The sequence below is a fragment of the Euprymna scolopes genome, chromosome 43 (assembly GCF_053919585.1).
Source record: "Euprymna scolopes isolate OS-2025 chromosome 43, ASM5391958v1, whole genome shotgun sequence".
NCBI lineage: Eukaryota > Metazoa > Mollusca > Cephalopoda > Sepiida > Sepiolidae > Euprymna > Euprymna scolopes.
In genome coordinates this window covers 9,685,683-9,703,544 of record NC_136524.1, presented here as the reverse complement: position 1 = coordinate 9,703,544, position 17,862 = coordinate 9,685,683, and the positions used below count along the sequence as shown (strand labels likewise).

General features: G+C 33.8%; 1 protein-coding gene across 2 annotated transcripts in view; it reads right to left on the bottom strand.

Moving 5' to 3' along the window:
* LOC145268176 (AP-1 complex subunit beta-1-like) overlaps positions 1–17,862 on the bottom strand; it is an 89,403-nt gene that overhangs the window by 64,665 nt on the left and 6,876 nt on the right. For both annotated transcript variants that reach the window (XM_080123391.1, XM_080123392.1), the window contains exon 2: positions 11,600–11,652. In XM_080123391.1, the coding sequence (XP_079979517.1) occupies positions 11,600–11,636 (37 nt within the window). In that variant the 5' untranslated portion in view covers positions 11,637–11,652. The remainder of the gene's footprint in view (positions 1–11,599; positions 11,653–17,862) is intronic.

Sequence of the window (17,862 nt, the reverse complement as noted above, 5' to 3'; positions counted from 1 at the left end):
TCCTCTTCAACTACACCACTCCTGGCGAAGGACGGGAAAACCTTGCTGAAAACCTCAGATGAAATTATGCATCGATGGCATGAACACTTTCATGATCTTTTTCATAACCCATCCAATGTTGATGTTGCTGCAATAGAAAGTATCCCTCAATGTTCCTTTTGTCCGGAACTTGATGTTGAACCGACTCCTGCGGAAACAGTTGACTGCATAAAACAGATAAACTCGAACAAAGCCCCTGGGTTGGATGGCATTCCGGTTGAGCTGCTGATATATGGTGGTGTCAATGTACATTGTGTGGTTCACTCTTTGATACTGTCAGTATGGCAGGATGACCCGGTTGCCCAAGATTGGGTAGATGCCATCTTGGTTATGTTGTACAAAGGAAAGGGTACAAGGTCTGATCGTGGAAATTATCGAGGTATCTCACTGCCGAGTGCGGTTGGAAAGGTATTTGCACAGCTTTTGCTAAACTGATTGGAAAAGTATGTATGTCCTAATATCCTTCCAGAATCCCAGTCTGGATTTAGAGGTGGCCGAGGAACTGTGGATATGGTGTTTTCTGCTAGACAGCTCTTGGAAAAATGTATTGAACAGCGTATGCCTCTTTGCCAGGTGTTTGTGGACTTAACCAAGGTGTTTGACACAGTCAACAGTGAGGCTCTCTGGAAAGTGCTAGAAAAATTTGGCTGTACACTTGCATTTACAGACAAGTTCAAGCAACTTCATCATAGTATGAAAGGTCGCGTCAATTTCAATGGTCGGCTTTCGGAAGAATTCCCCATTGATAATGGTGTGAAGCAGGATGATATAGCTGCACCAACATTGTTTTCGCTCTATTTGACTGCTGTGCTCTGGTATGGTCTCCACGATTGTGATATGGGTATTTATATTAGATTCCGAACGACTGGAAAGGTGTTCAACCTCAGAAGATTCCAAGCCAAAACACTTGTTAGTGATGGACTTGTTAGGGAACTGTTGTATGCTGATGATGCTGACCTGGTAACACACTCCCCAGTAGATATGCAACTAGTGATGGATCACTTTACAAATGCTTTTACCTGCTTCGAACTGACAGTTAGCATTAAGAAAACTAAAGTCATGTACACTCCCACTCCTGATGATCTGTATGTGGAACCTGATATCTTCGTCTGTGGAAAGCATGCCTTGAAGTCGTCAAAAATTTTGTCTACCTTGGGAGTGCCTTATCAAATGATGGCACTCTTAATGCGGAAATAAGACAGAGAATCAGCAAGGCATCTAATGCTTTTGGAAGGCTACAAGATGGAGTCTGGTCTGATGGTGATCTAACTCTGACAACTAAAATTTCAGTATATCAAGCATGTGTAGTACCATCCCTACTCTACGCATCTGAAACTTGGACCTTGTACCGGTCACATATAGAACTGCTCGAGAGGTTCCATCAGCACTGCCTTAGACACATTCTTGGTTTAAAGTGGTATAGCTTTGTCCCTGATACATATGTCTTAAAAAAGGCCAAAACAACCAGTATTGCAACCATTGTTATTAAGAACCAGTTGCGTTGGGCGGGTCATCTCATCAGGTTTGAAGACTATCGACTCCCAAAACAATTGTTCTATGCTGAGCTCTTTCTTGGAAAAAGACCCCAGCACAAGCCCAAAAAACGTTTTCGTGATAGCATCAAGGAGAGTCTGGTGAGGTTTCATATTCCTGTTGACAGTTGGGAGTCCCTAGCGTATGATCGCAAGCAGTGGAGGACACTGATATACAGGGATGCAGAACATTTTGAAGCAGCCAAAATAGACCGAGCAAAGCTTAAGAGAGCATGTAGGAAATGCCAAACCTTGCCGCCCAACCATGGAGATCTCTGGATCTGTAAGGTATGTGATCGGGCTCTGTTGTCTAAGGCAGGTTTTGTTAATCACATGAAAGCCTACGATAATACAGGTTCCGCTGCTGTTAGTTTCATACAAATCAGTGAACGTTTTCAGTGTCATGTCTACTTGAGGGTGTGCAAGTCGCTGGCAGGGCTAAAAAGTCATATTCGGGCACATGGATTTTAGTGACTGAGGGAGTGGCTCTCGTCTGACAAGACGTTGCAATCAATCAATAAATCATGTATGTATATATGAATGTGGTCAAGATCTGGTGTGGACGTGCGTTAAAAGCACACAGATATCTTAGCGTCATACTGTGCTTCTCCCAGACAAATCAACATCACGTGCACGTTATGACCACTGCCACACAGACAGGGCTCTGATGAACGGCGAGTGTCCTGCGCCATATAACTGGACCTCCACTGCCTTGTGGACCAAGGTTCTTTTAACCAAAGGTTAAGGGTGAGGTAACCCTGACAGAAACCTCAACAGGAGCTTAGGCCCTGTCAGCTGCAGCATACATGACCCACCAGTGTATGCAGTATGCTCTGGTGCACAGCAACCTATGTCCCAGTCAGGAGTCAAATGGCATGGTAGGTCTACAAAAGGCTTTTTTCAGAGAAGCGGTCAGCCGGTTCACAACTTCTTAAAACTTTTTATATCACATGTAAATCATAATATCTCAGAGTTAACAACGGAGCTCGCCTGTCTATTTAATTTGCTCAACTTCGGGGAGATAAATATTCAACATTTGTCGCTCGCCACATGTAGATTAGTCTTTTTCCTATAATAAAAGCGACACTAATTCTGGCGGTATTTTCCGTCTATCGCCGGAAATGTCCGAAAGCAATCAGTTTTGATCAATGTGGAAATATTTTCCATATATCAAATAATTGCTATTCAATTTGGACAAGGGGAGCTGGTCCCCTCCCTCCCATCAACATCTCGGTAAAATAAAAATAAAAACGGCGTTCCCGCAGTAAATGAAATACTATCCCGCAGTCAAACTTGACCTAATTAAGTCATTAAAATGTGCACCTGCCAAATCCAAGTAATTAAATATATTCAAACGTCTTTCTGTTAGCATCTGGCGGTGGCCCAATGGTTAAAACCGCACTTTTTTTTTTTTTTCACACTTTAATTTCCAACTCTGCCTTAACGGTTCGGGTTCGATCCTCATACTTACCTACCAAAACATTTTTTTTAATTTTAACCCCCCCTCAAAGGAGTTTATATATAGAAGGCAAAATGTTTGTGACCATTTCGTGTATATCTTGCAAAGGCTTTTCTCGCACACGGTCCCGGGGGAGGGGAGGGTAACAATCGCTTAGAAGTGTTTATATAGACCATAGATAATAATATCTAGGATTTGAGAACGCATGTAGCGTATAGATTTATTTACGTTGATTTTTACAAAATTACTGCTATTTTGGCTTCTTGTGTGTTGATTGGGCTTTTTCGTATAAAAAGCGAAACTAATTCAAAGCTAACAGTGTTCTCAGCATCCCGCTGGGAAACGTCCAGAAGCAATCAGCTTTGATCAAACTTATATATCAGACAATTGCTATTCAATCTGGACAATTGGGAGCTGGTTTCCCCCTCCCCAACATCTGTTGGACAAAAAAAAAAAAAAAAGTCAAATTTGGGTAAACAAACCCAAATGCTGTCTCGCAGCAAAAGTTAACTGTGTGACTTCTATTTGACCTTTTTAATTAGGTCAAACCGAAACTTTTATTGCGGACACCTGTTTTTAAGAGTTAAATAAATAAATTCAAAAATGTCTCTGTTGTAGGTCGCGGTGGCCCAATGGTTAACGTCGCATGGTTTTGTTTTCACACTTTAATTTCCAACTTTGCCTCAAGGGTTCGGGTTTGATCCTCATACTTACCTACCAAAACTTTTTTTTTTATTTTTTATTTTAGTTTAGTTTGATTTACCCAAAACCACACACACCTCAAAACACCCGGGCATCACCGAGTACCCCCCCCCGCTAGTCATATATGAATATATGTATGTATGTACGTATGTCTTCCTAAAACTTTTGACAGAGGCAACGGATTTTCATGAGATTGGTACCATTTTGAAGCTGGACCCTTCGGGCGGCAAATATCAAAAAATGGGCCAAAAACAATTTCTTTGCCCTCAACTGGGCACTTTTCTACAGAGAGGGTCACTTTTTTTAGCAATATTTTTGAAAGTCATCCCCTCTTTTCGATTGTCTAGCTTTAATTTAAACCTATGTCACTTCCAGTTTGGTGATAGGTGCAACAGCAAACATGTCACGTTATTTTTTTTTTTTTAACGTTATTTTCCTCCTTGGGGATACGGTTTTGAGCCTGTCTGCCTGCATACTACCACTTTTTTTTTTCTCTCTCAACACACCTCCAAATACCCGGGCAACGTTGGGCACCCAGGCTAGTACATATTAAATACTCCAAAATTTCTTGCTAATCTGTTACTTGTCTCCTCAGAGGAAGAGGTAATGCCTAAGAGAACAGTATAAAAGAACAGATATTACACTACCTACACTGAACTTAACATTGAAAAATAGTATATTAGTCTGAAATAATAGAGCATTAAAATATAATACAATAATACTTTAAGAGAAGTAACAGTATAGTTTCAGATTCAGACAGATACTAAACCTCCATTAGTAATGGATTAAAAAATATCACTTAGATTTTCTTTCATATTGGATACTACTACATCGTTAGAATTTCTCGTATTAGAAATACAATTTTTTTCTGATTAAGCCTTAAAAATGATCATTTTCAATCCTCATGATATTTTTCATCATTCAACTGACAATTCACCCATCTCATTAATTCTTAGGACTAACAGCTATTTGAGGGCAAGTGGTGACTGAATAGTGAAAAAAATTCCAATATAAAACAAGAAAAATTAGTTCAAACCAATATCACTTAAAATATTTTACATAAAACTAGTTGCATATACATAGCAGTGGGGGATATCTAGTTTAATTTATAGCCTCCTTCCTACTTTAATTTATAAAAACACATTCAGTTTATAAACGTCTGTTAAACTCAGATGTAATTTTAACTTAGTATTTTGGCATTGTAAAAACTACTGCCTTAGTAATGTGTACTCTGCCCACTCCTTTTTTTTGTCAACCAATCATTTGTTTTTATTTGCGTACAAATAAATGGAGTGGTCCTTATTAGAGAAACTTCAAAGCATGGACACAATTACAGTTGCAAAGTACTTAGGAGAACTTTAACAGGATTGTGTTCAATGGTTTATGAAATGCCTCTTCAAGAGAGAACAGTTTCATTTAACCAAATGGAAGAGTTCATTTTTTATCATTTTATTTTTTGGAATTGTACAAATGAAGATTAGATCTAGATAATATAACGAGATGCATGCTGAACAACAGACTGAGATAGTATGGCCATATTGAAAAACAAATGGATGAGAGTTCTTGGATTAGTAGTTTTAGAAGAGTTAAATTAAAAGGTTCCTTCAGGGGAAGGTCATGAAAACATGGGAGGAAATGATGAGGATGAATTTAAGAGAAAGGGAAATGTTGATCTGGGCAGAGGTAGGCAAGTTAGTTTGGAAATCAGTTTGTAAAAGCTGTCGTTTGTATGTAAGCATGTTAAATGGATGTCAGGATGATAATGATGACTTGGTTATTGTCCACAATTCAACCTAATTAAAAACAAAAACAATGATGTATGTACTTGTCACAGAACGAAAATGTCATATTCCAAAAATCATAAATTGATAAAGTATGTTTTTCTATGTAGAATATCTTTTTATAATCTTTAGTGATTAATAGTAAATCATAGCCATAACAAGGCCGATTTTGATCTAAAGAAGTTGTTAAAGGGGAGGTAATCAGTGATGAATTTTAAAGATGCTGGAGCGAGACATACCATCCTCACTTTCCCACAAAATTTGATTTTCTTAACCTACTTGATCAATTTACATAATTTTTGCAGTATGACATTTTTTTTTGTTCCTTGATGGGTACGTACATCATAAGGACTTTTCTGCATTTTTGTTTTTAATTAGGTTGAATTCTGGACGACCAGCATAAATTTATTGGAAAACTCAAAAATTTCATCATTAGATTTTGTTTATTTTAAACTGTCCCATTGCAAAACTTTTGTTGATTTTTTTTTTTTTTAATTATAAAAATGTATTATTTATTCTCTTTATGCTTATCTTAGCAGTTCTTGATAACAAATGATGAAGTGAAGTGAAAAATGGTATCGGTCAGTGATGGGTGGGCAAATGACATGGCAGAGAGGTCACAACAGATGTTTAATTTCATTCTTAATATTTAATTAATAGCTTATCTCCTGTAGAAGATGGATAAAATAGCCCAATCAAACAGGACCACTTATGAAGCCTACAATCAATTAATTGGAACTTAATTAATGCTACTTAACCATATATATAGAATCCTTATTCTAATTGTGATCAATTCATTACATGATTTTTGATTTAGAAAACTTCCAAAACTAAAAAGAAATTTAAATTCAGATCTTGCTTAATTCATATCTACTGACCAAGGATTCAATTTAATGCAAATCTGAAATATTTGTATTTTCAAATAGAAAGATGTACTTATATTATGTCCCCTTAATAAACATGTAAAATAATCCAAGGAAACTGGAATTTGAGGAATACTTATTTAATATCTATTGTTTAAATTTCAGACACATAAATAAATAAAACTAAAATAAACTACTATTTCACCTCTTTTGCATAAAACTAAATATAATCCACAAATTCTTACACCTAGCAGCCATGTTTCAAAATTCATAATGATCAGTTACTTAGTTTAGGAGTGAATCCTATACTTATAAATATAGACATATTTAAACTTATATAGATAAAATTATTAAAAAGAACATTTCATAAAACAATTTGATACACTGGCAGAATATTTTATTAAGAAAACAGCAAAGTAAATGTTACAGATATTGTAATCACATTGACACACCAGTTTTTGTTAGATCGCTTAAGTTAAGCAACATTGAGCTTGGTTAATACCAAATGGGTGACCATTAGTGAATACCAGGCACTGTATGTAAGAAGATGCCTACACCTCCCTGCAAAAACTGCAAAATTTAATGCTGTCATCTCCCCTGAATGGAATATACATGTGACAGGGGATGACTTGTGAATTTCATATTCCTTAGAAACTTCCATCATCAGAGGGAGCCATCTCAGCCTGTCTAGGGTGAATGCCACTTCATTCATCTGTTTAATTATTTGGAATGTTTTACTTACATTGGTCTATTTTATTTTTTGTTAAATAAAAGCAGGTGTAGATAAAATAAATTTGAAAAATGTTCAAATCATTATAACTAGTAAATGGAGAGCAGTGGATAGTAATTATATAATTTAGTTCTTTCCCACTGCAAGAACTATGACATCAGGGGTGGGAAGTGGGATTGAGAAGAAAAAAGTGCCTGGGCAGCGATCTCAGGTGATTAGCAATAAACTAACTCTTCAAAGAGAGAAGGCAAAGCCCAAGAGGGTGAACCTCCTAAAACAGTGCAAAGTAAGGCACCTTAAAATAAATAGCACATATATGACAATGATCTTTGTAAACCTAGTATAGAATTTAATACAATATAGGAACCATTAACAGATTAAAACACCATTAACAAAAAAATTACATATCGAGAGAGAGAGAGGGGGGACTGCACATGTAAAAGGAGAATAGATTTAAGGCTCCTAAAATTCATACAAATTTTCTGTAATGGCCTGTAGCGCAACGGAGAAAGGTGCTAAAATAACCAATTTTAAGTGACAGTCATCTAGAGGTTAAACGTTCAAATCTTCAATGCAGGTGAAACTAAGAATACAATTATCAATTACTTAAGATGTCTACATAGTTATGGTTGCTGAACAAGAACAAGCTACCCTGCGGATCAAATGAAGGGTTCTGTTTGAAATTTCATACAAATTCCTAAAGTTCTATAAGATGTACCTGAAGAAGGTTGGATGTTACGTTGGCCAAAACATGAGAATAACGTTAAAGATGAGGAGAGTATTCCAAATAGTCAAAATTAGAACTAATATTTAGAATTAAAAATGATTACCACATTTTCCACACTATAATAAAGACCAATGTGTATTTATTTGTATATATATAAATATACATCTGGCTCATCACATAAGAATTAATGAGTAAAGACATGTTTTTTCTAGCCTTTGAATGAAACCATTTTAAATAGTGAGAGAAAATGAGAAAGCAAGAGACAACCCACTGCCACCTGAAATGAATTTAGAAATAAACCCTTCTCTTTAAATAAGAAGTCATTTGTTTTTGTTTTTTCTTTAGGCCATCAGAAATAATTTCTATATGAAAAAATTAATTAGTGAATGAACAAAAGTGCAAAAATTAGGATAGAATATTTATTTCATTTTTTCAGAAAAATTATATATATATACATATATCTCATTCAAACAAGGTAGTGTTTGAATATATGGTTAAGTGGCAGTTTTAGTCATTTAGAACTACTTTAAAGCTTCACCGCTCACTCATTTTTTGACCAAATTTCAAACAATTATTACAGTTTTATAGATCACCTTCTCAGCTATGTTGTGAAGAAAAAAATAATTTTACAATTTTCGTTCAGTAAAACAAAAGTTATGAATTTAGTGGCGTTCAAAATCGTCAAAATTTGTAAGGAAGAGAGCAACGGTTTTTATGACGTTTCCATAGCAACCATGTCACTTCAGTGACTAGTGTTGCTACTAATTCACTGCTGCCATGAAGAGAGAAGTAACAAGTGAAACAGAGAGAATGAAAGCAGACAAGTGCCGTACATTGTTTTACATATGTGTATGTCATGTTTTTTTTTGGGGGGGGGGATAAGATTGAACAAGTGAATTTACTGGAATCCTGCAAAAATCATGGATTACAATAGAAAAATGCGAGCATGAAAAGTAATATGGTTAAGATTTAAACATGGAAAAGTAAAGGACTAGTTGTTAAAACTGGAAAAGAAAAGGACAAGATATTCTAATAAAAAAATATAAATTAAATGTTATATAAATTACATGTTATATAAATTTAACATGTTAAATCTAAATAACAATGCATCTAACAAACCAATATTTGATTCTGACTAACGTCTGCTTCCTTTCTATCTTTGCAATATGTTCTTTATATAAAAATGCTTAATTCGTTCTTTCTGAAAATAATTCTGCTGGCAAGGAAGATTATTACAAAAGAAAGAGGAAGATTACAAAAGAAAAAATTTTAAATATGGACTTAAAAGGCTAAAAATAAAGGGAGATAATTCCTATTGTAGCTTAAAAAAATATCAATCACCTCCCTTACATTTTGAGTTTTTTCTTTTCCATCTTTTCACAACTCACATATTATTTAAGCTTATGCCGAGCTACGGCAAATGCATACTATTAGTATAAAATAAATACACAATTACAGTAGGACTAGAGAGTACAAGTCAGATAGATTTGAGTGATTTAACATGTTTTGAAAAATCTTACTCTTTACTTTTTTGATCACCACTTATGAAGGAAGGCCAAGAACCATTCCAGGATAAAGATTAAATCGGATAAATGATTAACAGTCGATATTAATTATTTTAATGAACTAAATTTGATTACATATAGGAAGATTTATGACATGTACTTGTTAACACTGGATTTTAAAATGGCTGTTGTAGTCTGCAGAGAATCATTTTTATAGTAGGGTGTTCTCTATTGCTGTGAATGTCTTACAAGAGATTGGAGTTTAGTCAATCATCTTTCATGGAAGTAACAATAGAATAGAAAGAAACTAGCAACATCTTGGCATGAAAGGCTATAGGAAATAGTTATGCTTACCCCCACTCACCTCTCCTAGAGTTTAAAGCCAATTTCAAACAGTCTAAGTAACAGAGAGGGCTCAGGGCAGCTGTCCCATTTCTAGAGGGAGTCAGATTAGTTTGCTATGTAAATTTAATATAATTTGTTCTGCTTGCAAGTAATTTCAAAAAAGGGGGATGTATAATATGCACCCCATCCTAAAGTTTTTAATACACAGACAAAAGGTCTGAAACCACATTTAAGATGCAAATATTTTATTAAAAAAAAAAAAAAAAAAAAAAATCATTAGAATTTTCTTTTTTTTTTTAATTTGGGATAGTAAAATATCCATGAGATGGAGTGGGTTTTTCTTTTTTAAATTAAAAATGTTCTTGCTATCGATGCGGTTGTCAGATGTTATATGCTGTAGGGTGGAGTATCTGTTTAATTTTGAACATTTTTTTAACGCATGGTAACTATGGTGCAATGAGATTTGGCAAAAAAAAAAAAGAAAAAACAAATGGCTCTGTGTCTTTATTTAAATATACAGCAATTTAATTGTTATTGTAAAATAACTATCAAACTAAATATTCTTCTAAACAATAATCAAATGTCATTTTTTTAGTGTTTAAAATTGTTTTAGTCAATGCAATATCAATTTCATTTGGATTAAAAAACAAATTTATCGATACCAAATCAATCATCACTTTGCTGATCAGCCAATCTCATTTTATTTTTTTTTTAAATATATGTGAAACGTATGAACACAAAATTCCTTAATATATTATGTAGATCATTTCTTTAAAATACTATCGATTAAGTATCAAATTTTAAGATGAAAATAATTACCCTTTACATTTTTAGTTGGGATTGCTCCCTCCTCGTGATTTATCAAACGTCTTCGAGGGAGAAAAAAGTAAAGAAAATAAAAGACTCATCATTGAATTATTTGGATTACTGTTCTCATCTATAATTGTCAATGTTTCAGTTGATTGTAACCTTTGAACTTCAGATGTGTCTTCACTACACAGTTATTAAGAAATATCTAGAACAATTTGTTATTAGGTTACTTTTAAGTGTGTGTGTGTGTATAGAGTAATAATAAGTAGCAGGACTACACATAAAAACATGTTAAAAGGCTCCTAAAAAACAAAATTTTCTGCAAGGATCCATGGCACAACAGATAAGTAACCAATTCTAAATGACAGTCTTCTTAATACAGGGTATACTAAGAATTCAATTACAAATTACTTAAAGAGAGTAAATTACTCTCATGTATTGAATAAGGAGTTCTGTTCGAAATTCTAAATACCCAAACTCAACAAGAAGCAACTGAAGAAGGTTGGGGGGTTACATCCAAGATTAGAATACTAGTCTGAATATATCAAATATAAAACCTTATCTTTAAAAAAAGAAAGAAATTTGAGTTTGGGTAATCATTTTGCATTAACTTATTTAGCAAATTCATTGGATCTTTAAAAAAGTATTAACCTTGTATTAGTTTGCTTGAAGCATTGTTTAGTGTGTGTATAGAAAAGTAATTTATAGAATGGAATACAATGCAGATGTGTAATGTAATAAAGAGTCGTTCCTCTCAACATGACCAAATTGGTATAGCCAACTTACCAGGTGTTCATTAAGCTTTAGAGTTATCAGAGGTGATATACCAGGTCTGATATAGTTATTTTTACCTTTTATAAAATTAAAAAAAACAATTTGTCATTCTTTGGAACTAATGATAGACATTATTTTAACTTTGTATTTTTTAGTTTTTAGCAGTTAAATTTGCAAATATTTAAAAACAAATAGAAAATATTTGCTGTATAAGAAATTCAGAATATTCAAAAGGATTTACATATATTACGAAGAAAATATCTTTCATTTCTTATATAACAAAGAAAATTAGTGAAATTTAACGGAGTTTATGATTAAAAGAAAAGAATTACCTTTCTTAGTTGTTGTGAAATACTTGGAGTCAGTCATCTTGAATTTTTGGTTCCTTAAAAATAGAAAAGGAGAAAAACTGATTAACATAAGAGCTTTGTTAAAAGTTTATATATAAAAAATCAATGTTTTTTTGTGTGTGTGTTATCTCTATATATAATAAAATGACTTCAGAAATTCCTCCCTAGATCAAAGTATTGTAGGTTTGCCACAACAGATGCCACATAAAAATTCAATACATCTAGGCTAATAGTCACTATCTTATGTAGCTTTCAAACACCATTATAGACACATCTAGTCCTGAAATTAGATACATTGCATCCTACGAGCAACACCATAATCACAACATCTTTAGAGGAAGAAGTCTATTTTTCTCTTTAAATATTTAGTCCTACCAGTTGTCACTGGCACAAATTCTACACATTCCACAGATTCTGTAATTACACCAGTATAGATACATAGACCTAACATAATTTCCAATTTCTGGTACAGAAATAATAAAAGCTCCCTCGCCAAAGTCTGTCCATTTTAATTAGCTGAGCTCTGAAAATTCTCATATTCCAGAATCCAATTTTTCCCTTTATAAACGAACAGTTGCTAAAATTAAAATATGGCATCACTAACAGACATTATTTCACCCACCATCAAGTTCATTTAATGCTTAGGTCAGTTGTGTGTGCGTGCATGCGATACAAATCACTATTAGTTGCTTTTCAGTTGTTATTATTGTACGGGATCCACACTCTGTAAAAAGGTTACTCTTCTCTCCTTCTCTTTCTCTTTGCACACATTTCCCTTCGCTAATGGTTCATGCATGCGTGTTTGTGTCTGTATGTTCAGTTGAGCATGTGCCTCAAATAATAACAAAAACACTTTTTGATGATAAAAAAAAAAAATGAATAAAAGTAAAGAAACACTACAAAATGCAAGTGTTTTTGGAGAAAAATAAATATATACATATTTAGTAAATTTACAGTAGATTTTTTTTTTTTTATTGTATTTATATTTTTTGTGGTTACTTTGTTTTGAAATTCGGTTGCGTCTGTTTATTTTGCTCAGCTTCATCCGGTGACTGCCAGTCAAGTCCAAACCATAATTGACACAATTGACACAATGATCTGCAACAAATTCTGCAAGAGTACCAACAAAATATATGCAGGGTGTTCATTGTACAAGTAGGTTGATAAAAAGGATATTTCTTCGTTATTGTACTGAAATCCAAAAAGTTGATTTTTAATCCCAATGATAACTACCTACATTTTTTGTTGATTTCAACAATTTAAAATCTTATCTAATTGTCATGTCACAATTAGTTACATCTTCAAAGATTCAACAAAAAAATGATTTTGGCTGTTTTGGTCATGTGACATGCTGTAAACACAAGGGAGATAGCCAACATGTCTAATTTTTTTTAAACTATTTTCTTACGACGACACAGCAATTCATTAGATACTATTGGTTTTGCTTGAACCTAATTATTTCGATTTCCAAATTACGCTACAATAACGAGGAACCAAAATGCTTACAAACATTCTCATTAATTGTATTTAAAAGCAATATTTTTTTCTTCTAAAATATGTGCGAAAAATAGGATTTTTTTGGAATAATGACTTCAACATATACCATTTTTATTTAAGATATTGCACTTCACAATTTGTTGGTCGTTTACAATAACCATTAACAAGTCTCAAAATAATATGTATCCACAAATATAGAGAACATAAATAGACACACATTTTGTGTTTTTTGTTTGTTCTACATTTAAACAAACTAAGCAACAGCAACGCATGGCCGGGTACAGCTAGTAGAATATAATAAAGTTAAAAACATTCAAATAAATATAAATAAGGTAAAACTTTTTACAGAATCTAATGACACGATTCAACTTTCTTTTTTACACATCTTCCTACATTGTCCGATTTAATCGTCTGAGAGGAAGCGAGAAGTTATGGAAATCACTGTAGACAAAGTATAAAGTCACTTGATGTAAGGAATTAAAAAGAAAAAAATACCATTTCAGGGTTAAAAACTAATCAACGATAAATGTTACATAGATACATTCCAACTCAGAAAATAGGAATTCATCCCCTTTGTTAGAAACATCACTCATGAGGACTAACGGATGAAATAAGGGAAGCAAGATTCATCAGTTGAGACTCACATTACACATACATCATATCATTCTTATATCATTTCTCTCCATAAAACACATCTTTAACCCTCACTAGCAAGGTTTAACTTCCATATCTTACACATGCTTCATAAACTTTTTTTCAACAGCAGTAACGCTCTGCTAGTTAGTAATGGCAGACATTTTTTGAACTTCCTCCATTCATGCTTACCTTTTGCAATCAAACTAACACCAGTTCTATCCTGTGCTCCAAATGATGTGACCAAGGTAACAAAGTTTCTGAACAGCCTTAATGGTCATCTAAATATACTTTCTCCAATTCTCATCCGTATCATTTTTACAATTCCTGCACAAACTGCATGTTATTCCTCTGCACTTTTACATCTAATGTTTACAAATACCGCAAAAGTCCAAAGCTTTATTTGGTTCAAGTTTAGCATAGGGAACATTGGAATATCTTGCTGGACTTTCATCCAAATTTATCATCAGATTGTTTTAGAATTTGAGATGAAGATTGCCGTCATATTCATAATATTCCATCTGATAATCTCATTCTTCACATACATCTTTTTGGACTTGATTTATGCCCCCCCCCCCGCTGTTTTTTTTTGGGGGGGGGGGAAATCACTCGATACAAAGCATTTGATGTAAGGAGTTAAACTATAAACAAAAATAAATAAAATACTACTTCAAAGTGAAAAAATCAGCTAACGATAAGCAGGAGAAGGATAAAAAACAGCAATTCTTTGCACTTTGCTAGAAATATTGTTCATGGAATGTGAGGACCAAAAGGGAAGAAAGAGTTAAAAGACTTTAACACACGAAGGTAAATAGTTTCATTCTGCCTGCCTCCAGAAGGCAGTCACTTGGAACTGACTGAACAAGTCATCTGGATGTGCAAGTTTAATTCTTCATTCGTAGACGTCTATGCAGACAAGACTACTATCTATGGCAGCACTTGAAAGGACAGTAATGACAGATCTTTCTGTTCTGATCTTAAGCATCTGATGCAATGGGGAAAGAAATCACTGGTTAATTTTAATGCATCTTAAACCAAGTTTCTATCTTTTCACCATCAATGCTCTGACCCCCATCTGGCCCCAATCAAAATGAATGGCTCTCATCTTAGAGAAGTATCATGCATTGACATGCTTCTGGGTTTGACCTTCACTTCTGATCTGAAATTGAGCATATACATCAAATCCGCTACTAAGGTCGCCAGAAAATGGTTGCCGCTTCAATAGATATCTACCTTCTGACGCAATCTTCTACCTGTATAAGAGCCAAGTACATCCTAGGATAGAGTACTGTTGCCATGTTTGGGCCAGAGTTGCTCAAAACACTATCCTGCCTTGACAGAGTTCAAAACTGGCTTCAAAACCTGGTAGATGATGCCTGGTTTTCTTCCCTGCAACCTCTTTCCCACAGAAGAGACATTGCCAGCCTGTCTCTGCTCTATCGTTATTTGCATGGCGAATGCGCATCTGAGCTCCAATTTATGATCTCCTTGTCAAACTTTCACAAAAGAACACTCGTCTAACTTCAACCACTATCAACAATTTAAACCACTATCTGTACCTAAATCTAAACGTGAATCCCATGAACTAAGCTTCTTTACTAGAATTGCCTGCCTATGGAACTGTTTCAGTGGCCTATTTTCCAGCTAACTACAACATGGTTGTTTTCAAGTCCAATGTAAATAATTTTTTGCTGAGTCATCCCTTTAAATAATCAAATTATACAAAATTCCCACTACTACAATGTTGTCCTGATTATCGTACACCCATTAACCCTTATACTTGAATGGCCTTTGAGCCTTGATAATGTGGTGACTCCCTTGTAAAAAAAAAAAAAATTAATTTCTGTAGTCTTGTATCACATTCCTTCTCTATTAAGCTTTTGAAGAGCCTAGTTTTTTTTCTTATGTGTGTGGACTCCACGGGATTGAACACTGGTGATAGAGTGTCTTAGGCTTAGTTTGTTTTGAAGTGATTGTAGCTTTTTCTCCCTTTCTAAGCCTTCTACAAATCCACATATTATAAAAAATAAGGTATATCAAAAGGTCTCAGGTCAAATTTTCTAGACATTCAGTCTTTTCTCTTGGTAAAAATCTCACACATTTGCTCTTTATGAGACTAATCTGGAAGCTTCTATTGATGGCAACAATCCACATGTGAATGAGGATTTGTGTCTTGTTTGATTAAAATCTTCCATGCATTTGCAGGGTATTGCTCCTTTTCTTTGGCCGATTCCATGTGTTTCCAATCTTGAATCTCATCAAGGTCTTTTTATCTACCTAATATTGTCTTTGTTAGACTCCACTTCCTATTTGTTGTTTTTATACCGTTCCCCTTCTGACAAGGACTGTTCAGATGTTGATGTTATATTCAGCATTATTGATAATGCACTGCAATGTAATCCATCAAGCTCCATCTGTTTTTGATGATTTTAATGCTCACCATACTATCTGGATCCCCCAACCCTAATCACAGATTTCGTTGGTCTTAACTTTTCTCGGCCTCATGACTTGTCCAAAATTGTCACTTTCCTTACAATGACCTTCATCAATCATCTTGATCTTTTTCTCACTTCTCTTCCTGAATCATGTTCTATTTCCTTTTCTCCTCCACAGAATTCTTCTAATTATGTTGAGACTAGATTTTTCTTTGAAGTCTTCAACTGATCATCCCTTCCATAGGAATATGTTTAACTACAGGACTAATTGTTATGGGCTTCACAGCTTCCTATATGACTTACCAGGGGGTTCTATCTTTGGTATGTCTTCAAATAATGCTGCTAAGGAGGTTACTGAATGCCTTCTTGTTGGAATCGACACTTTTATTCCTTATAAGTTTCAATTCAAACCTCATTCTCATCACTGGTTTTCATCTGTTTGTGCTTCTGCCATTGGAGATTGTAAACATTACTTAAAACATCATTGTGATGGTTCTGAAGCTTCCACACAATCCTACAGAAGAGCTAGCAATGCCTGCAGTTAAGCCTTTCTATTCTAAAAGGATTTTTGACTAATCTCAAAAGGTTGGCTCTCATGATTTTTGGAGAATCAATAATAGTGTCATTAATTGTAATTAATAGTGTTATTTATCTTCTTTTTAAAGTTTTTAGGTTGTTTCAGTTTCCTATTTCAGTAGCTTCTTTTCAATAACTGCTGACAGGAAAGACCTATTAACTTTAGTCTTGAAAAGACCAAAACTAGATAGGAATCTATAGTTTTTCAAGACTAAAGTTAATAAGTCTTTCCTGTCTTTGTGATAATTATCTTTCATTCATTTTAGCTTCTTACACCAAGCGGTTTCATACCTTGTCTGGAGCAATCTCCATGAAAACAAAAACTTAATAAATAAAATGGTTGAGAGAATGAAAACAATATACTTTCATGGGTTAAGTAAAAGTTCAGCTTGAAACTGTACATATTGGAGAGTTCAACTAAAGTTAGAAAAGATTGGAGTTCATATCATTAGAAACGACGTAAATATAACAAGATAATAGTGGTCAGAATAATCCCAATAAGATTAAATCATTGTAAATCTTGTCCCAAAACAGAATTTTAATTTATTTTTTTGACATAAGTTTTACTTTTTTCAACCCTCTTATATTGACAGTAGTATTATTAAATTATCTACTAGTATGTTTTAGCTTTCAAATGTGTTCAGTTAAAATCTGTATTTTGTGTTATAAAAAAAAAAAAAAAAAAAAAAAAAAAAAAAAGAAAATTCAAAGTTTATTTGAAAATTTTTTTACCATCATTTCATAAATAGATTTTTTACTTTATTTACTTCTTTTTTTTTTTTTACCTAGATCTTTGCTATAATGTGAACTGGTAAACTTAAAAAAAAATATGCAAGTAGTGTAAACATCTAAAAGTTTAAATTTTTAGTGAACAATGGTGAAGTTGTCTGCTTAAATTTTACATAAAATGATCTATGGCATTTTTTTTTTTACCAAGGTTACCCATAATTATCTCCCTTGTACTGCAGATTCTTTTCAAAGATACTACCATCCTTTAAAAAACTTGATTAAAAACATGGAGTTTACTAGGGCACGACCCTAAAATAATCTTTCGAAAACACTAAATCATGCCTCTTTTTTGAGCCAATAACGATATTCATATTA